Source organism: Oncorhynchus clarkii, chromosome 2 (genome assembly GCF_045791955.1).
Source record: "Oncorhynchus clarkii lewisi isolate Uvic-CL-2024 chromosome 2, UVic_Ocla_1.0, whole genome shotgun sequence".
NCBI classification, from domain to species: domain Eukaryota; kingdom Metazoa; phylum Chordata; class Actinopteri; order Salmoniformes; family Salmonidae; genus Oncorhynchus; species Oncorhynchus clarkii.
Window position 1 is genome coordinate 74,478,963 of NC_092148.1, and position 27,093 is coordinate 74,506,055.

The following is a 27,093-nucleotide window of genomic DNA, read 5'->3' on the forward strand; positions in this document are numbered from 1 at the left end:
TTTTAGAGTGGCCTGTTATTGTCCCCAGCATATGGTGCACCTTTGTAATGATCATGCTGTTTAATCAGCTTCTTGATATGCCACACCTGTAAGGAGGATGGATTATCTTGGCAAAGGAGAAATGCTCACCAACAGGGATGTATACAAATTTATGCACAAAATCTGAGAGAAATAAGCTTTTTGTGCACATGGAAAATGTATTTAAGTTCATGAAACCAGAAGGAAGTAATGTTGACTGGCAGTGAACACACAAATGGGCTACAAAAAAATCTATTTCACACAATTACATTTAATGTATAATTTTTCAGATTGTAAAGTAACAAACATGTTTACATAATGGCATTTTTACTGTAAATTAATAATTACAGCAGAAATGCTCTTACATGCTCTCAATCTTCTTAGTAAAAGCGTTTAACAAATGATCATAATGCAAAACATCGTTTTTGATCTTTCTCTGTACAGTATGTATACCTAGAATAACAACACATTGACTCTTCACCAAATCAGACATCACCAAAGGCTCTCTGGGAAAAGGGAAATAACAGGGTGAACCGAGCAGTCCTCTATGATGTAGCTAGTGTAGCCAGAGGTTTCATGGGATAGATACACAGGTCCTCCAGAGCTGCCCCAACCCAGGCACTGAGTCATCAAACCAATGACGTCAATAGGAACTACTGGTTCTATGCAGGTTCATGATAATAAGGCACTAAATAGAAGAAAACGGTCCGAAGCGGGGCTATCTGAACTTGTCCAATAAGAAACACACATTTTTGTTGTCTGATGCAAAACATTTTGCTACGGTGTGGCCTAATGAGCACGACCCAACTCAGCAGATCATCAGAACGCATCCGGATGAATGGGGGCAACTCCAGACTGGTTAAGAGAGGAGTGTACTGAGAGGTTTAGAAGGGCCAGGGTATTATTGATTTCCATTACTGCTTCTTCCTCTTCTTCTTGGGCTCCTGGCTCTGCTCTGGCTCCTGGGAGGCTATGGTCTAAAGCGAGAGGAGAGACAAACCAGCACTTACACATGTATCCTCCTCAAAACGCACTTGGATATGTGGTGTCAGACACTGACGAAATGAATTACTTCAGCTCAGACCATTGGGTTTGGGAAACACACAAAAACGATCCATGGAGTTCTAACTTTTGAATGTGGGCGATAGCAGTAGATGTGAGGAATGCGGGAGTATGGACAGGACTAATTAAGCATTGGTGAATTTGGTGTGACAAGTCATGTTGGGGCTGAGTGAATAGGAGACTAAATCAAAAGTTTTAGATCGCCGTCATCTATACAGTATGTGTCAGTGGTATGGTTGATGCTCACTTGCTGACTGTTGTCGTGCTCCTGCAGCGCTGCCTCCAGAGTGGCTGCGTTGATGCGGAAATCTCGGGACGTGCTCAGTTTCATGTACTGCATCAGGTTCACCTACACAACAATAACACCCAGACACCTGTTTCTCACTGTAGTTACAATAATGCTGAGCTTTGGTTAGTTCTGGAGATTGGTCTGTTACTGAGAAGCGCCCATACAGCTCTATATCTTCTAATTGTGTCCTCCATTCCAGATCTTGATTTGTCTGGTTACAAGCAGCTACACTCATCAATTCAATGTGAGACAATCTCCCATCCCAAACCACTCCCTTACATACCTTTGATTTCTTGGAGAGGGTGATGAGGTATTTCTCATACTGTTCTATACTGTAGATCAGGTTGGGAATGGCCTTGGTCTCACGTAGGAGTTTGGCCTTGAGAATGGGAGAACAGCACACATGGTTTTAGTTAGACCAAGGCTCCGAAGATCAGTTGAAGTGGTTGTAAATAAAAGGTCTAATAGAAACTTACTGATGCTGTAGCAGTGGCCTCCCCCTCCTTTTTCTTCTTCTTTTTATCATCTGCACCTCCACCGGCCAGCTCACCACTCTGCAGGAAAACACACATCTCAAAGGTCATAACAACAAAGGCCTCCTAGCTAGAGGACAGTGTCAACAAGAAATGTTTAATTAGCATTTGCACCGGGTGAAAGTCTATCCCTTGCTGAAAAAAACAAGTGCAGACACTTAGTAAATCTGGCCCATACTGTCAAATGTCGAGGACAGAAACAAATGATGCCACCTGCTGGCAGACAATGGCTGATGGGGAGGCTAGATTACGTCAACACGAGGCTATACCTGCACGTAGGTGATGAAGGAGTAGCACTGTGGAGTCAGGTGAGAGCCGGACAGTTTGACCTGGAAATACAGGGGTATTAGAGATTTTAGTGGACACACGCACACCTGGGGCTCATATGACAGGTAAAACAGTAATGTACATTGGGACAATGTTGCAGACTCACCAGCTTCTCCACACGTGCTGGGAGCAGGCCCTGTTGGCCTGAGCACAGTTGGATATACTGCAAAGGAAAAGATAAGTGGGTAATTCATTTTAGAGGGAATATAGTAGGTAGGTATAGTGAAGTCAGACTTACATATTTGACCAGGGTGGTGAGGATGGTGTATATAGTAAATGTTAACTCGAAATGACACAACGATAAGGTTCCAGTTTAACAACGTTTACTAAACCATATTAGCAAACTACATAGTTGCCATTGCACTCAGGCCAGGTTCATCGACAACGAGACTGCTGCGCAGGCGCACTAATAACAGAGTGATAGTCCCGTAATAACAGAAATATAGGGATACTTAAAACATGAACTTAACAGTTAAGTCAGACTTACATATTTGACCAGGGTGGTGAGCATGGTGGATGTGGGTATAGTTAAGTCACACTTACATATTTGACCAGAGTGGTGAGGATGGTGTATGTACGGCTCAGCTCTCCCAGCAGTGTGTTGGTGCAGACTCCAGATGGCAGGGCGGTCTGGACCAGCTCGTTCAGGGCCGTCAGGAGAGTCCCCAGCTGCAGCGTCAGCGCCTTCTCCACTGGGTCCTGCTGGCCCGCAGCCTGGGTGGCATCACCTGGAAACACACACATGAAGATGAAGGACAAAGATGGTGCATGTGTGTGTGTGCAGACAGGACGGGGACGGACAAAAGACAAACTAGGGCAACTACCACATTCACACACAGGTTGCACATATCCTCTCCCCTGCTACTCATCCTTCCCAGTTGAGGACTAGTCATGCGGTGTGTGTACCGTACCAGAGCTGAGCCTGTCAGGGACCAACTGGCCTTTCTTCTTGGTGATCAGCCAGTCCACCTCATCCAATACTTTCCCCACCTGAGACAGCACCAGGAGCTGAAAGAAGAGAAATAGGACAAAGGTTAAGTAAGAATTTTGTCCACAAATGTACCGAAATGTCTATTATACAGTGCATTGTGAAAGTATTCAGACCCCTTCACCTTTTCCACGTTGTTACGTTACAGTCTAAATCTAAAATGGCTAAAATACAATTTTCTTCATCAATCTACACACAATACCCCATAATGACAAAGCAAAAACTGTTTTTTTTTTTAGAGATTTCTGAAAATATATAAAAAAAACAGAAACCTTATTTACATAAGTATTCAGACCTTTTGCTATGAGACTTGAAATTAAGCTCGGGTGCATCCTGTTCCCATTGATCATCCTTGAGAGATGTTTCTACAACTTGATTGGAGTTCACCTTTGTTAAATTCAACTGATTGGACATGATTTGGAAAGGCACACACTTGTCTATAAAAGGTCCCACAGTTGTCAGAGCAAAAAACAAACATGAGGTCAAAGGAATTGTCCGTAGAGTTCCGAGACAGGTTTGTGCTGAGACACAGATCTGGGGAAGGGTATCAAAAAATGTCTGCAGCATTGAAGGTCCCCAAGAAAACAGTGACCTCCATCATTCTTAAATGGAAGTTTGAAACCATCAAGACTCTACCTAGCGCTGGCTGCCCGGCCAAACTGAGAAATTGGGGGAGAAGGGCCTTGGTCTGGGGGGTGACCAAGAACCCAAAGTTGCTTCAACAAAGTACTGAGTAAAGGGTCTGAATACTTACGGAAATGTGATATTGCCATTTATGTTTAATACATTTGCACAAATTTCTAAAAACCTGTTTTTGCGTTGTCGTTATGGGGTATTTTGGGTAGATTTGATGAGGAAAAAAACTAATAAGGCTGTAACGTAACAAACTGTGGAAAAAGTCAAGGGGTCTGAATACTTTCTGAATGCACTGTATATAAATAGTTACAGATTAGTGAAGGCCATCATATAGTTATTTTGTTAAATACTTTCCCTTATTAACTGAAATCAAACTTTTTCAAATCCATTTTTGCTGTCGCGCTAGGTGTTTGGTCCGAACAGATCCACAAATCATGGGAATTTGTCACGCAATGCAGACCCCCCCGAGGGCCCTGTTCCCTCCGTGGCTAAAGCCAGTGTGAGAAACGTGCTTAAGGTAAGTCTTGTAGATCTTGAAGGATGGGATAGGTATAATCTGTCTAAAATCCTGCCGAGCATTCCAAAAGCTAAATGGACATAACTGTGAAGTTAACACCAATAATTTACTTTTAGATCTACACGTGCCTAGGGGTAAGGGTCAATTAGGTAGGAAGGGTGAGACACAATAACACTTTGCATTTAAAATGCAGGTAGGTAAGCGCCACTCACTGTTGTCGGCGAGGCGGTCTTCATGTTGACGATGGCAAAGTGAGACTGCTTCTCCACTTCCAAATCCTGTTATTGTATAATTAAACCACAACAGTATGGCTACAGTAAAACAGGATTGGGGTCAATTCCACTTCAATTCAGGAAGAAATTGAATTTCAGTTTAATTCCTGAATTAACGGAATTGAAATTGACCCCGACCCTGCAGTAAAGGCAAAAAGAGCGCTGACATTTTCTCTCTGATCATAATGATTTCTTGTTTCGGGTCAAATACTGTGACCGTCTGAAGGCTGTTGTCAGTGAGATTGCCTGGTAGCAGTCGGTACCTGGTCGATGTCTCCCAGCTGACTGTGTATGTCTTGACAAAGCTCCCACAACAGACTGACGGGACTCTTGTAGAGCATGTGCAGACTGAAGAGCAGGGAGAGCAGGCCTTTACTGAACGCTATGTCCTCTGGAGGGAGGGAGGGAGGAAAAGAAAGCCAGAGAGAGGGAGTGAGTGAGCGAGCGAAAGATTGCGGGAGGGAGTAAGAGAAATAAAGAGGGAGGGAGTGAATGAGGAAAAGAAAGGAAAAAGAGACATAACCACTTCCCGTTCTACTAAATGCAGAACTCTTAGCAGCATTAATGCCAAACTGATTCTTAGGAACAAAAGCTCTTGCGTATGTTGTGACAGAATTCAAATGGCTCCATTGTGTCAGTTCAGACCTGTTCAATCTGCAGTGTTTTAAAATAAATTAATTGAATTTTAATCAAAATTGCACTATTGATATGTGCAATATCTCATGCCATGAGAGTAACATTCTAACCTAATAAGGGTCCCCTAGGAAACTCTGACCAACACTTTCATTCCTACAACGTCTACTGTACCTGGCCTTTTCATTAGTTGTAATGCCAAACAACACCAGCCATAGAATCGGAATACATGTTTTATTTCTATGGTTCCAACAATTCACCAAAGGGTTTTAATCTAAATCACAAGTAAAATCACAATCGCAATAGTTGGTAAAAAATAATTAAAGCAATTTGATTATTTGCCCATATCATGCAGCCTTGGGCCTAGGGTTCAAAACTGCAACACTTTACCTTGACTGTTGCCATTTACTCACCAAAGCTGGTCTCCTTGCAGATTTTCACTGTCCATGTGATCATTTGAACAAACTGGGAGAGAGAGAGGGGAGAGAGTGAGCAGGAGGCCTAGCCCACTCATCCGAGTCCTCACTGGCTCTATGAAGTGCACTTGGGAGGTTGCCTACCTGCTGGGAGGAGGGTTCTAGCTGGCGTGAGAGCACACTCAGGATGTTTACCAGGATCTGAGCCTCCTTGCTGTTGAAGTCCTCCTCCCCTCCACTCAGCTGGGTAAACAGTGCCCTCTGTGGATGGACAGGGCAACAGCGTTAATTTTGGCACTTTTCTTTTAGATTTAGCCTAGTCTTAATAATTTTCGCAAATGCCTTTTCATTTTAGTCACATCACATTTTGCACTGCCTCATTAAAATCACTGACTTCCATGTGCACAAACATACAGTACCAGTCAAAAGTGTGGACACCTACTCATTCAAGGTATTTTCTTTATTTGTACTATTTTCTACATTGTAGAATAATAGTGAAGACATCAACATTATGAAATAACATGAAATCATGTAACCAAAAAAAGTGTGAAATCAAAATATATTTTATATTTGACATTCTTCAAAGTAGCCACTCTTTGCCTTGATGACAGCTTTGCACAATCTTGGCATTCTCTCAAATCAGCTTCACCTGGAATGCTTTTCCAACAGTCTTGAAGGAGTTCCCACATATGCTGAGCACTTGTTGGTGGCTCCAACTTGGCTGGTTTTCCTATACTCTGCAGTCCAACTCATCCCAAACCATCTCAATTGGGTTGAGGTCGATTGATTGTGGAGGCCAGCTCATCTGATGCAACACTCCATCACTCTCCTTCTTGGTCAAATTGACCTTACACAGCCTGGAGGTGTTGGTTCATTGTCCTGTTGAAAAACGAATGATAGTGCAAACCAGATTGGATGGCGTATCGCTGCAGAATGCTGTGGTAGCCATGCTGGTTAAGTGTGCCTTGAATTCTAAATAAATCAGTGTCACCAGCAAAGCACCCCCACACCATCACACTACCTCCTCTAAGCTTCATTGTGGGAACCACACTCGGAAATCATCCGTTCACCTATTCTGTGTTTCACAAAGACACAGGGGTTGTAACCAAAAATCTCAAATTTGGACTCATCAGACCAAAGGACAGATTTCCACCGGTCTAATGTCCATTGCTCGTGTTTCTTGGCCCAAGGAAGTCTCTTCTTCTTATTGGCGTCCTTTAGTAGTGGCTTCTTTGCAGCAGTTTGACCATGAAAGCCTGAATCACACAGTGTCCTCTGAATAGTTGATGTTGAGATTACTTGAACTCTTGTGAAGCATTTATTTGGGCTGCAATTTCAGAGGCTGGTAACTCTAATGGCAGTCCTCATGGCGATCCTCATGAGAGCCAGTTTCAACATTGTGCTTGATGGTTTTTGTGACTGCACTTGAAGAAACTTTGACTAACCTTCTTGTCTTAAAGTAATGATGGACTGTCGTTTCTCTTTGCTTATTTGAGCTGTTCTTGCCATAATATGGACTTGGTATTTTACCAAATAGGGCTATCTTCTGTATACCACCCCTAACTTGTCACAACACAACTGATTGGCTCCAAAAATTAACTTTTAACAAGGCACACCTGTTAATTTAAATGCCTTCCAGGTGACTACCTCTTGAAGCTGGTTGACAGAATGCCAAGAGTTTGCAAAGCTGTCATCAAGGCAAAAGGTGGCTACTTTGTTCAACACTTTTTTGGTTACTACATTATTCCATATGTGTAATTTAATAGTTTTGATGTATTCACTATTATCCTATAAAGTATAAAATAGTGTGAAAAAATCAAAATATATTTTATATTTGAGATTCTACAAAGTAGCCACCTTTTGCCTTGATGACAGCTTTGCAAACTCTTGGCATTCTGTCAACCAGCTTCAAGAGGTAGTCAGTCACCTGGAAGGCATTTAAATGAACAGGTGTGCCTTGTTAAAAGTTAATTTGTGGAGCCAATCAGTTGTGTTGTGAAAAGGTAGGGGTGGTATACAGAAGATAGCCCTATTTGGTAAAAGACCAAGTGTAATTTCATAGTTTTGATGTATTCACTATTTCACTATTATCCTATAAAGTAGAAAATGGTACAAATAAATAAAAACCCTGGAATGAATAAGTGTGTCCAAACCTTTGACTGGTACTGTACATACCCTTGTCCTACCAACATATTTGTATGCATTACATCCTATTCTCTTCCCAACAGCAGAAATATTACAAAAATTTATAGGAACATATAATACTTATCTGGCCATGTAAATGTCTAATTCAGCCTACATAGATATTGCACATTACATACAAAACAAACAGACACACACGCGCCAGAGAGACAGAAGCAAAATCACCAGATGGTGCCACAAAGAAAGTATTGTCAAAGTAGTATGAGTTGCACCTCCGTCAGTCGGTCGTGTCATTGCCATTGTAATCAATGTTCCACAGACGCTGCAGACACATTGATGTCCAGAAGTAGAATGGGAGCTAATGACTGTTTCGCCCAGTGATGTAGTCGAGTCACTAAACAAGTTCGAATCGAGTCCCAAGTCCCCTGTGCTCAAGTCAGAGTCCAAGTCCAAGTTCTTTCTGTGCCACGTTCTTGAACTTTGGAGATAGAAATGCCATGAATAGAGCAAACGTTATTCCTTATTCATCATGTCTGAGGCATGTTTGTTCTACATAGCATACTTCCATCTGAACGTTCCAAAACTGCTGAACGCACCCCAGGTTGTTAGCTATAGCTAGCTAATGGAGTAACATGACTGAACAAGGTGTAGCCTAACAAATGGTCAACAGTCCGGTCCACAAGTAGCCTAGTTTTAGAACGGTCCGCGATATGCTTTATGAATATAAAATGCGGCCCACCAATGCACAATAGAAATAAAAAAAACGTAGCACCACTATTATGGGTCATTTATTTTGTGCGTTAATCTCTCAAGCCATTTTCTGGGTAAAAGAGGGAGACTTGGCTACGTAACCTGGCTATGAAATGCAGTGGGGAAAGTGGGAGGGTTGAGTGAGACTACAAATGCAAAGACAGCCTACTTTTCTAAACTCAAGGGAGAGAAAAACAGAGCTCAACTGTTGTTAACTATTAAACTCAATGCTGCTATTGTTTTTAAATTTCAAAAAGCAGCTTGTGTTTCTTAACCAGGCAAAGGGTAGTGGCTGGTGGTTACCGGTTAGCTGCGGGGAAGCAAGACAGTCACCTGCTCGATGTGTATAATCAGATCTGGAGCGAAGCCTTTCTGCCCACACTCATTGCTTGCGCTCACCAGCTGATGTTGGCTGTGTGTGCGCATCCTTCCCATTGCTGAACAGAACTTTGCTGATCTTGGAATTCTTGACAGGCTGCCCCCAGGTGGTAAGGGCAGGTGACAACACATCTGCCACGCTGATCCTCAACACGGGGGCCCCTCAGGGGTGTGTGCTCAGTCCCCTCCTGTACTCCCTGTTCACTCATGACTGCGTGGCCAAGCACGACTCCAACACCATCATTAAGTTAGCTGATGACAACAGTGGTGGGCCTGATCACGACAACGACGAGACAGTCTATAGGGAGGAGTTCAGAGACCTGTCAGGAATTCTTCTGAGACCTGTGGTGCAAGGACAAAAACCTCTCCCTCGACATGATCAAGACAAAGGAGATGATTGTGGACTACAGGAAAAGGAGGGCCGCGCACGCCCCCATTCTCATCGACGAGGCTGTAGTGGAGCAGGTTGAGAGCTTCAAGTTCCTTGGCGTCCACATCACCAACAAACTAACATGGCCCAAGCACACCAAGACATTTGTGAAGAGGGCATGACAAAACCTATTCCCCCTCAGGAGACTGAAAATATTTGGCATGGGTCCTAAAAGGTTTTACAGCTGCACCATGGAAAGCATCCTGACAAGTTACATCACTGCCTGGAATAGCAATAGCTCGGCCTCCGACCGCAAGGCACTAGAGGGTAGTTCGTCCAGTACATAGCTGGGGCCAAGCTTCCTGCCATCCAGGACCTCTATACCAGGCGGTGTCAGAGGAAGGCCCTAAAAATCGATAAAGACTCCAGCCACCCTAGTCATAGACTGTTCTCTCTGCTACCGCACGGCAAGCAGTATTGAAGCACCAAGTCTAGTTCCAAGAGGCTTCTAAACAGCTTCTATCCCTAAGCCATAAGACTCCTGAACATCTAATCAAAAGGCTACCCAGACTATTTGCATTGCCCCCCCACACACACTTTACACTGCTGCTACTCTCTGTTATTATCTATGCATAGTCACTGAAATAATAATAAATACCTCAATTACCGTGACTAACCGTGACTAACCGGCACATTGACTCTGTATTTTACTGCTGTTCTTTAATTATTTGTTAATTTAATTTATTTTTAGGTATTTTTCTTAAATATGCATTGCTGGTTAAGGGCTTGTGAGTAAGCATTTCAGTGTAAAGTCTACAGCTGTTGTATTCGGCGCATGTGACAAATAACATTTGATTTGAACAGAATGATCTAGAATCTATCCAAGGTCACATCCTGTACACTTTCACACTTCAGTCACACCTGGAACTGGCGAATGTAGAAAGCAGTCTTCTCTGTGACGCTGGCATTCCCTGGCCCGTGATCACTCCCTTCCTCCACAGAGAGATCTGAAAGGAAACCACCACATTATATGTTTTTACAAACTGTTACGGACAAGACATCTGTTATTCACAAAATCATATCTACAGGAACCGACTTTGACGAGGAAGCCATTCACAAGTACTTATTTAATTCATTCAATTGACGGGTGTGAATGAACAGTTCTGTTTGGTAGTTCAAAGTGTGTGGAGTCAAGACTTGGGCTTTAAGGAAACTCCCTGTTCTGAAAGCATTGTGAATGAGAGCTGTCTGGGGATTTTAGTATTGTGGTCTCAAACTTGCTTCATTGTGTCTGTTCCGAATGTATGATCATGTGTTTTTAAACTGGAGATATCTTGGGCAGCTCTCCCTTATAAAAAATATTCTGTATCTCAATGGGATATCCACTGTGGTTTTGCATTGATATCAATAGATTATTTGAAAGATACTTTAAAGTTTCAACTATCTCATTTCAGGATTTGAGCTTTACAGAAGACCCCTTGGTGTGACGCATTGAGAATGAGAGCAGTTTGTGTGTGTCCCACCGATGGCAGAAAGGAGCTGGGCCACCCTGGCTGGGTAGCGCTGCTGCCCGGTGCTGAAGATCCTCAGCAAGCCCTCCAGACACAGCAGGGACACACTGCAACGCTTCTCCTTCTTCCCAGCATCCTCCACTGCACACGGGATGTTGGTGTACCGCCACATCAAGACACTGGGGGAGGAGGCAGAATAAACCAGTTGAGGTCACAGAGAATATGACCAGTTGATGTCATAGAGAACCTAACCAAGCGATGTCATAGAGAATCTTACTAGGTGGTGTCACAGAGAATATAACCTGCTGATCTCTCAGATAAAATCTGACCTAGTGATGTCACAGAGGTGGTGGAAGGTCTTGTCTGTGTTCTGTCCGTCTGGGCCGTCAGTGTGTCCAGTTTCCTCCAACTGTGTAATCTTTTGCAGAGCCACGCTCACAGCGTAACGCAGGAAGTCCCCACTAGATCGCAGCACCAACAGAGCCTCCTCTCTGCTCTGAGCGCTGTCTCTGGAAGAACACACACACTTTCAGGTGCAAGACAAGCCACAAAACACACAGGTACTGTATGACTTTGAACTAAAATGTGGCACTTGTCTATGCAGCCTTGACAGGAAATACATTCCCCCTTACACACACACGCGCACACCTGAAGAGTGCAGTGAGCAGTGTTGACACAAAGCCCATAGACAGCAGGCTTCGGGGGCTCTTGCTGCTCTTGCCCTTTCCAGACTTCTCCTTCAGGATCTCAGACAGCTTGTTATAGCGACTAAACAGCTCCAGGAGTTCCTCGAAAAAACTCTTACTGCAACACACACAGTGTCATAGTGAAAGACAAATTCACTCACTGTCTCACAATGTAGCATATTATCCATCCCAGTCCTACATATCCTCAAGAGTTTTGTTGCTTGACACATTGAAATAAATAAAAATCCTATTCAGCACGTTTCCCACTCTTTTACTTCACGGGGACGGAGTATCCTGAAAAAACATTCCTAATTTCTAAACATTGATTTAAGCATCTGAGCACACAAGTTCATTATTCAAAACACTGATACAGTAGCTTCTCCCACAGATCCAGTGAGCCAGACTTCTTCAGGTTACCTGTAGTTGGCCTTGGTGAAGTTGTATTCGATGAGCACCTCGTACACTCCCATCACCAGCACGGCATAGATGCTGTTCTTCACCCCCACACTGGACAGGGAGAATTCAGCCGACTTATCCTAGAGGGGGGGTTGCACATAGATAACATCACTTCAGTCACAGTGTACTGTTGATGTAATCTCTGCCACTGGACAAGCCGTCATTGTAAATACAAATGTTTATTAATTGACTTACCTGTATTGATAAAGGTTAAATAAGGAAGATTTATATATCATCCCTCGTGTACACGTACAATTCAAAACACTATGTGCACGTTTCAAGTTGATAGAGCGAAGAGAAGTTAAGTTATTATGGTTTAATTGGACACAAGTGTGTTTTTTTTTTATAAAGATGCCTTATGGGTCCTTGAGGAAAATTTGGTCCTTATGACGAGAATCAACGCTATACCAAGTTTTGTGGTTGTACGTCAAAAGGGGCGAAGGGGCTGAGCCTTAAACTTAAACCAATTGGTGACGTTTTTGGTGTCTGAGAGTAGCGGTGTTGATATAGCCAAAGTATACTTTTTAACCAATCGAGCAATGAGACATTGCAAAATAAATAATTCCATCAGAAATAATAGGTTTGCTTGCTTGCAGCGTCGCTGCCAGCACCACTAATAAAATACAGTACTCTACTGCTGTTCATTCTACCAATCAAAATCATTCCGCTTTTCTCCCCCGTAAGATTTTATTAGAGTTGACCTTAACCACAGATTACACTACCATTAACCACAACCTTAAATATTACTACAGTACTCCTTAAGATAAACTAAACTAATAATAACTACATATTTTAAAATGTTTATTTGAGAGAAGGTTGAAAAAAGGCCCCAAAAAGACTTGTAATGATACTGTTGGAATCGGCTAAACTTATATATAATAAGTTTAATAATTAAACTTGAGGATAATTGAGGTAGTAAATGAATGTTAGGAAATGAAAGAGAATGGCTGTTGTGTTACAAGTTAATGGTTCTCTGAAGAAAGACAGAAGGCTTTGGAATGTGTTTGATGGAGGAGAGGAGAGTGATGTGTTGATATAGGGAAGACAGATGGATATCTGTGGATTTGGTGAAGGAGGGGATGAGATCAGGAGGTGAGGTCAGTTCCCCTTAAGGGAGTAATCAGGATTAGTATCTGGTTACCTTCTTTCCTGTGGAGCCATAAACTGTAAGGAGGAGTGTCTTAAGTAGGGTGCATATAAACTGTGATATCTGAAATGTTTTGCTGTCTGATTTCAGCTGTACAGAACCTTTGGGAATAATTAAACTTGGTTAAAGCTTCTCCAGTGTCCGTGGGTTATTTACTCTGAAAAATGAGAACCTAACATTACAGATGGCATACTGCGACGCGTGTGGACCAAACAGGACTTTCTGTATGTGACCTGCTGTAATATAATATGCGGATCTCCGGGCTCTACTCGCATACACACCTAAATATTTTGGTGTGCGACCTGGACATTAAATTTGGGAGCATCAGTGAGCATAAAAAAAATCAGAATTTTAGCTTTATTACCTCAAATATTTTTCATTGTGCTCCTACATTTCTTTGTGTACACCTACATTTTTCAATTGACACATGGTCCTTGTAAAATAGGTCAGCGTAGAGCCCTGGATTTGCTCCTACCTGTATATACAGGTAACTGCCAAATAATGGAAACACTTGAGTAAATGATGGATACAAAGTATATTTAAGGTGCTTCACAGACTGTTCTATGAAAGTCACTACTCTGATACACACCAGCTCAAAGTCCTCCAATTCACACTTGATCATCCGGCGCGTGATGCTCTCCAGGATGCTCTGCAGCTCGTCCTGAAATCCCCCTTCCTCTTCATCATCATCATCATCATCATTGTCACTCCCGCCTGCGTTGGGCCGGGCTGAACGGCGCATGCCCTGGTACCACAGCAGGCAGTGGACTGTGCAACTCAACAGATGGGCCTGAGAGGAACAGGAAGAATCTATGTCTTGATGTTCTTGTGGACCTACGCCACACACATACAAGCATGCCAGACAAGGGAGAGAAAAGCAGTAGAGTGGACGGTGCTGCTCACTAGTTGGGCCACTTCTGCACACACGCACTCACGCACACACGAGCACGTGACACAATAGGTAAAAGTTAATACCAGAGGCTCCTGGAGGAAGACTTGGTCTCCATGAGCACCGATGCATAACTCCAGCTTCACTGGGGGCAGAAGGTCCTGCTCTGGCTCATAGTACCGCCTCACCTAGACAGAACACACGCGTCAAATCACAGTGCAGTATACCACATGCAATTACACCTTAAGATATCACACACACCTGCGAGAGCAGGGTCTGCATGATGGAGCTTGCTAGTTGAGAGTTGCGGCGGAGGACATCATGGAAACCCTACAAATAAGGCACACATGACAACCTTGTGTTAGAATATAATATGTATACTGAAAAATATAAATGCAAAAATGTCAAAGATTTTACTGAGTTACAGTTCATAGAAGGAAATCAGTCAATTGAAATAATTAATTATGCCCTAATCTATGGATTTGACATGAATTGGCATGGGTGCAGCCACTGGGGAGCCAGGCCCAGCCAATCAGAATACGTATTTTTTTTACACAAAAGGGCTTTATTACAGACATAAATAATGTTTGTATATGGAGATTGCATGGCTGTCGATTTTATACACCTGTCAGCAACGGTGTGGCTAAAATAGCAGAATCCACTAATTTGAAGGGGTGTCCACATACTTTTGTATATACATACAGTGTATGTACTATACATTCAGTCTTATAACACTTATCAGCCAAAGCTGGCATTGTGTAGCTTCATCCCAAATATATTTTGTGCTGTTTTGTGAACACCTATGGTCACTGTCTTGTAATGGTCATTGGTACGAACAGATCTGGGACCAGGCTAGATGTTGTGGTGTGGGGGTTCCGACCTCGTAGAGCATGAGTCGTACATCGGCCTGCTGGCCCAGACATCGGCGCAGGCTACTGAGGATCTCCAGGCAGAAGGCCTCGTTGGCAGCAGAGTTGTAGCGGGAGTGAACGTCCACCTGGACCTGGGCACAGGACACGTCACAAATGAATGGACCAATAGAAATTCCCTCATAATGGCTTGAATACATGAACGAAAGTGCAGGGGTACACTCAGTGTGCACTCAGTCACTATGAGTGGTGGTACTGATATCAAGACACTAATATCAGACAGACCGAGACACACACACCTGGCTGGAGGAGATGGCCTGGCTGGCTTGGCTGGAAGCCATGCTACCCAGGACCCGGAAGTTCTTCAGCAGCAGCAGGAAGCCCGTCACCGCAGACTTCCTCCCATCCAACTGGCTGCAGGGGGTCAAATGACAGGAAAGATTAATTGAGTATGAGCCCAGGGGCTGTATGAATCAAGTGTCTCAGAACAGGATTGCTGATTTAGGATCGGTTTGGTTTTTTACATCACAATGAAGGAGACAACATGGACAGGGGTGACCTGATCCTAGATTAATACTCCTACTCTGAGACACTTGATACATACGGCCCCATCTCTGATCAGAGCTATGTCTGGTTAGGACAGAGGGAGGGGGAACTTACCTGGAGAACATGGCCTTCCTCAGAACGAGAATCAGAGCATCCTTCATGGACATACTGACCTTCAGCAGAGGCTGGGGACACCACAGAGAGAGAGAGATCACACAAGCAGCCCCTGCACTGGGCCTGGTGTGTGTGTGTGTGTGTGTGTTACCTGGACAGCCTTGAGTAGACCCTGCACAGTGGCCAGTGGCAGGTAAGACAGGTGATCAAACGTCTCTGTCACCTTGGATGATGACTCCAGAAGGATCATGGGAGCCGAGACCACAATGTCCGAGAGGAGATCTGATGATGAAGATGAGAGAGAGAAATCAGACAACATCCAGAAACAATCCCTAGCCCCAACCGTCTGGACATGTGGAGATCGGAGAGGATTGGACATGTGTACGCAAAAGGTCCAATGCCAAATAGCAACAAGCAAAAAAATACAACTATCCCATCAGAGCGCAAGGAGAACAAGATAAGTATATTTACCTATGAAATGAGTGACAGGGGAGGCCGTTTTGGTGACCAATCGGTTCAGGACTTGCTCCAGAATCTCACCCCTGATTGGCTCATGCATCTGTTTAAATAAACCAAAGAAAGTGGTTGAAATTAGAGGTCGACCGATTAATCGGAATGGCCAATTATTTAATTCATAACAATCGGAAGAAATCTGTATTTTTGGGCACCAATTTTTTTATATATATTTTTTTATACCTTTATTTAACTAGGCAAGTCAGTTAAGAACACATTCTTATTTTCAATTACGGCCTAGGAACGGTGGGTTAACTGCCTTGTTCAGGGGCAGAACAACAGATTTTCACCTTGTCAGCTCGGGGGATCCACAATCTTGCAACCTTACAGTTAACAAGTCCAACGCTCTAACCAACTGCCTCTCATTGCACTCCAAGAGGAGCCTGCCTGTTACGTGAATGCAGTAGAAGCCAAGGTAAGTTGCTAGCTAGCATTAAACTTATCTTATAAAAAACAATCAATCAATCATAATCAATAGTTATGGTTGATGATATTACTAGTTTATCTAGCGTGTCCTGCGTTGCATATAATTGATGCAACGCTGGGGGATGATTTAACAAAAGCGTATTTGCGAAAAAAGCACAATCGTTGGACGACTGTACCTAACCATAAACACCAATGCCTTTCTTAAAATCAATACACAGAAGTATATATTTTTAAACCTGCATATTTAGCTAAACGAAATCCAGGTTAGCAAGCAATATTAACCAGGTGAATGTGTCACTTTTCTAGCGTTCATTGCACGCAGATTCAGGGTATATGCAACAGTTTGGGGAGCCTGTCTCACTGCAAACTAATTTGCCAGAATTTTACGTAATTATGACATAACATTGAAGGTTGTGCATTGTAACAAGAATATTTAGACTTAGGGATGCCACTCGTTAGATAAAATACCGAATGGTTCCGTATTTCACTGAAATAATAAACGTTTTGTTTTCGAAATGATAGTTTCCGGATTCGACCATATTAAATGACCAAAGGCTCGTATTTCTGTGTGTTATTATATTATTAAGTCTATGATTTGATAGAGCAGTCTGACTGAGCGATGGTAGGCAGGAGCAGGCTTGTAAGCATTCATTCAAACAGCACTTTCGTGCGTTTTGCCAGCAGCTCTTCGCAAGCACAGCGCTGTTTATGACTTCAAGCCTATCAGCCTAATGGCTGGTGTAACTGATGTGAAATGGCTAGCTAGTTAGTGGGGTGCGCGCTAAATCAAATCAAATCAAATTGTATTTGTCACATACACATGGTTAGCAGATGTTAATGTGAGTGTAGCGAAATGCTTGTGCTTCTAGTTCCGACAATGCAGTAATAACCAACAAGTAATCTAGCTAACAATTCCAAAACTACTACCTTATAGACACAAGTGTAAGGGGATAAAGAATATGTACATAAAGATATATGAATGAGTGATGGTACAGAGCGGCATAGGCAAGATACAGTAGATGGTATTGAGTGCAGTATATACATATGAGATGAGTATGTAAACAAAGTGGCATAGTTAAAGTGGCTAGTGATACATGTATTACATAAAGATGCAGTAGATGATATAGAGTACAGTATATACATATACATATGAGATGCGTAATGTAGGGTATGTAACATTATATTAGGTAGCATTGTTTAAAGTGGCTAGTGATATATTTTACATCATTGTCCATCAATTCCCATTATTAAAGTGGCTGAAGTTGAGTCAGTGTGTTGGCAGCAGCCACTCAATGTTAGTGGTGGCTGTTTAACAGTCTGATGGCCTTGAGATAGAAGCTGTTTTTCAGTCTCTCGGTCCCAGCTTTGATGCACCTGTACTGACCCTGCCTTCTGGATGATAGCGGGGTGAACAGGCAGTGGCTCGGGTGGTTGTTGTCCTTGATGATCTTTATGGCCTTCCTGTGACATCGGGTGGTGTAGGTGTCCTGGAGGGCAGGTAGTTTGCCCCCGGTGATGCGTTGTGCAGACCTCACTACCCTCTGGAGAGCCTTACGGTTGTGGGCGGAGCAGTTGCCGTACCAGGCGGTGATACAGCCCGACAGGATGCTCTCGATTGTGCATCTGTAGAAGTTTGTGAGTGCTTTAGGTGACAAGCCGAATTTCTTCAGCCTCCTGAGGTTGAAGAGGCGCTGTTGCGCCTTCTTCACGATGCTGTCTGTGTGGGTGGACCAATTCAGTTTGTCTGTGATGTGTACGCCGAGGAACTTAAAACTTACTACCCTCTCCACTACTGTTCCATCGATGTGGATAGGGGGGTGTTCCCTCTGCTGTTTCCTGAAGTCCACAATCATCTCCTTAGTTTTGTTGACGTTGAGTGTGAGGTTATTTTCCTGACACCACACTCCGAGGGCCCTCACCTCCTCCCTGTAGGCCGTCTCGTCGTTGTTGGTAATCAAGCCTACCACTGTTGTGTCGTCCGCAAACTTGATGATTGAGTTGGAGGCGTGCGTGGCCACGCAGTCGTGGGTGAACAGGGAGTACAGGAGAGGGCTCAGAACGCACCCTTGTAGGGCCCCAGTGTTGAGGGTCAGCGGGGTGGAAATGTTGTTGCCTACCCTCACCACCTAACAGCTTTTCAAACGTCACTCGCTCTGAGACTTGGAGTGGTTGTTCCCCTTGCTCTGCAAGGGCCGCGGCTTTTGTGGAGCGATGGGTAATACTGCTTCGAGTGTGGCTGTTGTCGATGTGTTCCTGGTTTGAGCCCAGGTAGGGGCGAGGAGAGGGACGGAAGCTATACTGTTACACTGGCAATACTATAGTGCCTATAGAGAGAAATAGTCCTATAAATACTATATTAACTATAACCTAAAACCTCTTACCTTGGAATATTGAAGTCTCATGTTAAAAGTAACCACCAACTTTCATATGTTCTCATGTTCTGAGCAAGGAACTCAAACGTTAGCTTTTTTACATGGCACATATTGCACTTTTACTTCTCCAACACTTTGTTTTTGCATTATTTAAACCAAATTGAACATGTTTCATTATTTATTTGAGGCTAAATTGATTTTTATTGATGTATTATATTAAGTTAAAATAAGTGTTCATTCAGTATTGTTGTAATTGTCATTATTACACATTTTAAATACAAAAAATAAAAATTGGACAATTAATCGGTATCTGCTTTTTTTGGTCCTCCAATAAATAGGTATCGGTATCGGCGTTAAAAAATCATAATCGGTCGACCTCTAGTTGAAATATCAGATGAACAGGAGATATCTTACAGGAGAGCTGCTTTAATATTCAGTGTTCCAAAATACATTGCCTGTTACAGCACTCTAATATTATAGCCTGGTTAAAGCAGACTGAATTATGCGCTCACCATTGTTTCACTGAGCGAAATAGTCGGTCTGGTTTAACCAGGTTAGTCCTAATAAAATCAGCTCTTTGAAAGGCAACTGGGGATCAGAATCATCCCAAATCAGATATAGCGCTTCAGCTGAGAACTAACAGATGGATCATAATCACTATAATGACATTAGCACGTGGCTGTCACTTCAGATCCTGTTTCTTATATAATCTATTCATTAATCACCGTCAGTCTACATTAAATGATCCAGGGGAGGAGGCCATAGTCACCGTACCTTGAAGCCCTCCAAGAGGATGTGTCCCCCCAGCCGACAGGCCTGCTGTGTGGGTGTTTTGGCTGTGGCGTTGGCCCCTTCGGTTGCAGTCTTCCCGAACGGTCCTGCCTTGGGGCCAAAGGCGTCCATAAGGATGAAGCCCAGTTGGACCAGCCCCTGGGTCACATGGTCCCAGCCAAACACACTGCAGGGGTCAAAGGTCAGTGACGGTGTCCTTAGTTACCACACTAGCATCCCCCTGAGGTGATGCTGGAGTAAGGATCAGTTCTCCCTTTTAGATCATAATGAATACGATTATATGCTAGATCAGCACTGAATACGAGCCCTGACCTGTTCTTGACAGTGTCCAGGATCATCTGAGCAAGGCTGCAGCGCTGAGGCAGCAGGTCCTGCAGGAACTTGGAGCCCTGCTGCAGATGCTCATCCTTGAAACCCTTAGTGATCGTCCCCTTCAAGAAATCAAACAACTATACCACCAGGGAGGGAGGGGGTAAAGGGTAGAACAGGGAAGGTCAGAGAGGGACTTTCCCCAATGGTCTTTCCTCAATTCTTTGCGTACAGTCTCCTCATTGGAAACGTAGTTTCAAGCTCCTTCCCCTCTAAATCTTCTCCTCCCATGCATTTTGAGAAGCAAGGCAAAGAGAAGATGCGAGGAACATAGGAAAGACAAATTGAGAAAGATCATTTTCTTTATTTTTGTGATTGGAGGTTGTCTGGGTTCCTACCTGCTCCTCGTAGCGTTGAATCCTGGCCACCGAGAGCAGCAGAGCAATGCTGAACGGACAGAGCTCCCCCTGGGACCCCTGCAGAGGACAGAGACCAAACACACAGTCAATACTGTCTAAGCACCATACTGAACATTATTCATCATACATACGGGTGACTAAATTCCTGAATATCTGGATAATAACAATGTTCAATTTATAGACAATTTAAAGCCTCACTCCAAAAGCAGTTTGAACAGCACACCAATAAAACACCCATTCTTTATCATTACTGTCAATCTATTTAAGGGGTGGGTGAGAGAGTATGTGAGAGAGTATCTGGGACCTTAACACTTTTCAGGAACTCCCTCCCTAGCTCCTGGTCAAGCCGCACTGCAAAAACTATGTGCAGGATGGCTGTGCCCTCCACATGCCTCAGCTGGTCCTGAGGAATGGACTGAACCTCCACGTCCATAGTCCTGCATGTGTATGTGTGTGTGTGTGAGTGAGTGAGTGAGTGAGTGAGTGAGTGAAAGAGAGAAAGAAAGATCGTAGAGTCTTCTCATCAAGGAAGTTCACACACAGCTTGTCATTGAATTAGACATTATGGATTATTGGTGTCATAATGCTCACTCACTCTCCATCTTTCTGTTCCTCTTTCTGGCGAAGATCCTGCTCTTTAAAGTAGCTGATGATTCCTTCCAGGACCTGTTTCTTACAGCCCTGGTAGACAACACAAACACAAGAGGTTGTTCATTCACCAAGCTATGTGGAAACATATAGGACATTGTACATACAAACAGACACACACACCTTAGCAGCCAGCAGCAGCAGCTGGTAGACCAAAGGTGGGATCTCCTGCAGGTCTAGTTTGAGGAACATCCTCAGGACCTTCTCAACCAGGAACTGCAGCTCCTCTGGTGCCAAGGGCACATCCCTGGAGAAGATTGTTTAAGGCGGGGTGTTGATGCACTCATTAACTTAGTGCCAATGCACTCATCAACTAACATCAAACATTTCTATTGAAACCAAGTGAAGCCCAATTCTTTCAGGTTTACCTGAACATAGTGGTCAAGTGGATCACACACTGTGGGTCCCATCTGTAAACACAGAACAAATACATCTAAGTTGCATTGACCACAAGCTCTGTGTGCCATATCAGTAAGCAACCATGGCTCCCTGAAGTACATCCAACTGTTTACATCAAATATCCTTATGTGAAATATATCCCTCTTAACAGTGCGCTGATATGAGACTATTATAACAGCACCTTAAACACAAGCCATTATAAGACTGGTGTCAGGATCTGAATGAATTGTTTGTATGGTAACCCTTAGAAGAAGAGTGTCCCTCAATGTCATGAGGGAGCTTTCTAAATGTCATTTCCAGTGTAATCCAGGACCTTACCTGCTAGTGATAGGATTATTATTATATATTTTTTAATCGAGTTACATATCGGGATATTACTTTTGGCAATATATCGCAATATTATTTTTGCGCTAGTCAGCTGTACCTGCATAGCTTGCTCTCCATCTTTTTAAATAGTGAGAATTTGCTTCCAGCACTTTTATTTCAATGACTGATCAAAACTTGTGTTCTCAAAGCTCCCTCTTGTCCCTCTGCAACAGACATATGGTGAGCAGTATGTTAGAAACATTTCATTGCAATAAAATAGCAGTATTGAAACGCAATATATATATATATATATATATATATATATATATATATATATATAGAGAGAGAGAAAATCGTGAGAATCTAAATACACATTGTATCAGTACCTAAGTATCGTGATAATATCGTATCGGGAGTTCCCTGGCAATTCCTAGCCTTGGTCATTTTCATGAAAAAGGACCCATGAGCAGCAACATGTGAAATTCATGGGAGCATATCAAATATATATATATAATATATATATTAAATTAAGGTATATATCTGGGTTTCCCAAACTCTGTCCTCGGGACCCCAAGGGGAGCACGTTTTGGTTTTTGCCCTAGCACTACACAGCTGATTCAAATACTCAACCAATCAACAAGCTTTGATAATGTGAATCAGCTGTGTAGTGCTAGGGCAAAAACCAAAACGTACGCCCCTTGGGGTCCCGAGGACAGAGTTTGGGATGTGCTGGCATATATACATTTTTCATTCAAAATATTAGGAATAAGCAAAAGCTTTGATTTCTGCTCAAACAGATGGAAAAGGGATCTCAGAAAACGTCTACCAGAAAAAAATAAAGTCTTAAAAAGTATAAGAAATACATCAAATCACAACAATGTTGAAATAATGATCCCCAAAAACTAACATCAACACAAATTTAAATGATGGATAAATGTTTCTGCCTTCTGTAAGTTTAAGAAACCTTGCCTTAATTCCGGTAACAAAAACCCACTTATCGAAGATATTTTCTCTCCCTCATGAGAGAAGGTAAACCTATCAATTAGTTCGTGTTTTTACTGATATCAATTTTGTTATTATTAAGTGATTAAAACTCGAAATTCTGTTACAAAAATTTGATTTTTAAAATATTTTTTCATCGGTAATGGAATTTCTGCAAATGAATTGGCTACAATGGGAAATCATAGTAGTCACAAACCACAGTTGGGTTCACCAGTTTGAACAACACAGTAGAATACAGTAAAGAAAATCAGAGTATAGTTCAGTACAGTAAAGTTCAGTACACTAGAGTTGAGTACACTATAATGTACTGTATTGTACCATACTCTGCTGTACTCTACTGATCTGTACTTTGATGTCCAAACTTGTGAAGCATAGACATCTCTGAGTGGTTAAGATTTGGTCTGGTCTGGACCAACCAAATTCAGTCTTCTTTGGGTACAAAGCTCATTAAAATAATAAATAGCCTGTGTCTAGAATAATATCCGAATATGCAAAGGAGGATATTGAATATTTATACATTTGTGTACCTATTTAGGATACATCACCATGAAGAGAATTACATTCATATCCATAATTATGCATTTCTGTGTAGTACAGATTAGGGACCCATGATAAAATTATGTTAGCGCAAATCCACTCCACTTACTGTAGTTCAATAACCAAAATAGATTTTTTCAAACTCAAGGTGTCATGTGATAGCTGACACCACATTCTTTCTGCAGACATTCTGAATCTTAATTCGGAGCAGATATTTAACAGTTTTTGGAAAACACGAACACAGAAAAAAACAGGGAGATTTTACCAAAATTCTGATACCAAACTTTGCATCTGCAGTTCTTCCAGTAAATGTGTTTTTGTAAACGTTTCTGTGAAATTGTTAAAAGTAGTCCTTGTGCATGGAGTTGTATAGTTCGTTAAACTTTTAAATCAATGTTTTTTATTTATCTCTGCGCAATTCCGTTACCATGGAATCGCCCCCCTATTACCTGCTGGAACAGAGGCTGTTGATGAGCTGCTTCTTGTACTCTTCCCCACTGAGCTCACCTGTAGATATATCAGGGTAGAAAATAAGGGTATAGAAGACGATTTAGACAATTCTGTAAGGTCAGGTTTCTGCATTCATGGTTTTGAGTTTGGTTTTGTACCTTTGCCATAGGATAGAGCCTCAGTGGCAGCCAGGGCAGTGAGGACTGTGGGGAAGAGCTCCAGGGATTTGCCACTGCCCATCTTACCCAACTTAATGGCATCAACAAAGAGAGACGCCAGCTGTGCCAGGGAGGGGCCGGGCAGGTTGTGGGTCTAGGATGAGAAAATACAGGGACAGGGTTATTGGAACAGATGAGTCTAATTATCAATACCAAACGACTTAAGTTTAAACATGAAAGAAATGGCAGAAACAACCCTCCTCCGGTTTGTGAATAAATAAATCTGCCTATGAACCTGCGTAGCCTAATTAATGGCCGCGCGCAAAACAACCTTTGTAAGAAATATCACTGTACCTCTAGCATCAGCAGTCCAATGATGTCTGATGCCACCTCTGTCTGGAGATCTCCAGACTCACACAGGGGGATGCAGTGCTGATACAGGAGTAGCCTGCGACTCGCTCCCTCTGGGGCACTGGGCGGAGAGCCTGAGAGAACACACACACTTTGAGACACCATACTTCAACATTGCAGAAGCATCCAAAGGAAATACCATGAGACAATGACAAAGGCCTGGGTCATAGTGTCAAGAAATGTTTTGTATATCACACATGGTTACCTTTGAATATGGATTTGACCATGGCTCCAATGTCCTTCCCCTTCAATGCACTGTTTGTGACCACAGTGGTCAGCTAGAGGGAAAACACCCAGAGATTATTCAAGAGTTGGGTAAATAGTTTTAGCCTGGTTGCCACTCTGTTTCTGCACTCTTATGGAAACTTCTTATGGAATTGACATGGCATGACAATGACAGTTGGCAAGACGGCACAAACAGATCTGGGGACTATGCAATACCTAGTTAGGTACAAAGTAGTAATACAATGTGTCAATTAATACATTATTGAAATGTGGTCAAATTAATAATGTGTATTACAAGATACATTATCATAATTGTGTTGTAGGGTGTTGGGAAAATTTGTGTTGACTGGTAACCTGGTCATCAGTCAGGGATGAGAGGTACTGCTGCAGCTCAGGGATGCGCTCTCCATCAGACAACGAAACTATCTTTTCCATTATGTCAGCTCTCATGTTGGACGTCTACAAGGTAAAATACATACACTTTCTGATATGATTTGCAGTGTATTGCACAATGTTCAATAGGGTGTTAAATTATAACAACGTTGACAACGTTAGCTAGGTACACCACTGCCAGTTCACTACTAATCATTGGCTTTAAGATAACATTAACTACCTCACGTTAGGCTAATTAGCTATCGCGCTTCCAGTCGTGTGAAAAAAGTTGCTTAACAAACTTTCAGATGACACTACAATACCACCACTTTGGTTGAACCTACCTTTGCAGGTCCTAATTTTATTTTATCGAGTAAAACGGTTTATTTTTGTATTTGTCGGACAATTTCACCAGTAGCTAGCATGCCAGCTTCTACTAACGTTTCGAATTAGCAGCGAAATGAAATTCCGTTGTCACTAGCTAGTTACCACATTCACAAAGTGAAAATGTTCAATATCGTAAAAATTTATAAAAACAAAAAGGTCCTTTTTGTTTTTAATTTAATGTTAGGCATAAGGTTATCAGTGTGGTTAGGGTTAAAGTTAGATTTTAAGAAGATACATTTTAGAAATAGTCGGAATTTAGCCATAATGATGACTTTGTGGCTGGAGTAACTAGTGACGACCGAAATTCCCGCCAGTAAACCTTTTCCTGTTGTCAATGTTTGCATGCCAGTGATTGGCTCTGTGTGTGTATGGAACGCCCACCATGTGCTGCCTACAAATGTCTATTTCTTTACAATAAAAAAGAAAAGCAGACGAGTTAGCTAATAGCTCATTCAAATTTCCAACGATTAGCTGGTTAGCTATATGAACTAATGAAATATGCATATTCCCACGTTGTATACCAGGTGTTAGCTGGATAATTTATCTGACAGTGTCAAGGTAACGTTAACAGACAGACAGACGAGATATGGAAAAACATTCACTTAAACTGTCTTGTTTGCTAGCAGGTAACATCAGTGCATTAGGCTACATCGCGTTAGTACAGTTGGCTAACAACTTAGCTAGCTACAGTACTTAAAGTAACAGTAGCAAGCTGTGTTTTGACAGGTTGTCTAAATAGTTTGTCACATCATCATCATCAAAATAGTCTGTCAGACCCAATATTTCCATACTTGTGTGATTTCATAGTAGGCCTATGTTTTGTCACACCCAGCTATCTAACGTTGGATACTTTGAAATTACTTAAACGTTACTGTGGCTAGCTAGCAAGACGTTTATATTGAATAAACATGTACTTCTGTGTGTGTTCTAATGTGCTGAGGAAGCGAAGATGTTAGGTAAAGGTTAGATGCCATTCATTTAATGTTCCATCTATACATCCAATCAGCTCACTGTTTTAAAATGTACATCCTATACTCATCCTCCCTCTTATTTCCATAGCAGACATGGTGGCCCATCTTCAAAAAGTTACCAGATGGGAGCCGGTCTGGCTGCATCACCACATGTAAAGGCAGCTGCACTGGAAGATCACCAAGGACTTCAGCCATAGCCTGTTCTCGCCACTTCCGTCTGGCAGACTATAACGGAGCATCCACCACCTCGCCATGAGACAGTGGAAAAGCCTGGCTATCCACCTGCAGAACCTGCTGTTCACCTGCACCGTCAGAGACTATTTCTACTGACTCTGTAGCAGTATTGCTTCCATCCCTCTCCTTGCCCCAACCTGGGCTTGAGTCAGATCGACAACTTGAACGGATCGACAACTTGTCACCCACAAAGCATCGTTATCTATCACTCCACAAAAGCTGTGATCTCCACACCTGTGCCCAGCTGGGCCTCTGTTCATGACCTCCACATCTATGCTCCGTTGTCCCTCAGTCATCCCCATCCTCTGCTCTACTCCAGTTGCTCTCCATTTTCAGTAAATTATATATAATTGTAATTATTTGTGTTCAATTGTTTGTCCCTCTGTGGTGTTTATTTAACTGTATATACAGCATAATTTTTCATTGATGTATTACTCAACAGTATGTCCCCCTTCCTCTTAATTCACTCTGAGCAAAAAAAGCCCTTTGCTGAATTTTCTAATTACATTTTGATCAATTAATGTGCGTTTTTGAAAGCTCCATTGTATAAACTATTTAATTGTCCTGTTTGTGTGCCTTGTGCACTGATTTCAAACAATTATTGTATATTTGT

At 42.5% G+C, this 27,093-nt stretch overlaps 1 protein-coding gene across 2 annotated transcripts; it reads right to left on the reverse strand.

Moving 5' to 3' along the window:
- LOC139373605 (FA complementation group I) lies at nucleotides 1-25,357 on the reverse strand. 2 transcript variants are annotated; one of them, XM_071114306.1, is made up of 38 exons: nucleotides 25,233-25,357; nucleotides 24,871-24,975; nucleotides 24,497-24,569; nucleotides 24,235-24,365; nucleotides 23,881-24,034; nucleotides 23,722-23,779; nucleotides 21,397-21,438; nucleotides 21,152-21,275; nucleotides 20,976-21,061; nucleotides 20,685-20,817; nucleotides 20,360-20,437; nucleotides 19,965-20,101; nucleotides 19,635-19,818; nucleotides 16,021-16,108; nucleotides 15,701-15,831; nucleotides 15,550-15,620; nucleotides 15,189-15,303; nucleotides 14,901-15,023; nucleotides 14,282-14,350; nucleotides 14,107-14,208; nucleotides 13,721-13,921; nucleotides 11,946-12,064; nucleotides 11,491-11,646; nucleotides 11,172-11,351; nucleotides 10,855-11,021; nucleotides 10,253-10,338; nucleotides 5,836-5,952; nucleotides 5,689-5,740; nucleotides 4,906-5,033; nucleotides 4,583-4,648; nucleotides 3,141-3,237; nucleotides 2,773-2,957; nucleotides 2,336-2,392; nucleotides 2,172-2,231; nucleotides 1,846-1,923; nucleotides 1,653-1,748; nucleotides 1,328-1,429; nucleotides 1-995 (listed from the first exon to the last, which is right to left on the reverse strand). In XM_071114306.1, exons 2-38 carry the CDS (start codon nucleotides 24,964-24,966, stop codon nucleotides 933-935), a joined length of 4,005 nt encoding a protein of 1,334 aa, XP_070970407.1. In that variant the 5' UTR covers nucleotides 24,967-24,975; nucleotides 25,233-25,357; the 3' UTR covers nucleotides 1-932. The 2 variants fall into 2 exon arrangements, with proteins under 2 accessions (XP_070970407.1, XP_070970415.1); XM_071114314.1 differs by lacking the exon at nucleotides 4,583-4,648 and having other exon boundaries at nucleotides 272-995; nucleotides 25,233-25,336.
- Between the last annotated feature and the right edge of the window lie 1,736 nt (nucleotides 25,358-27,093).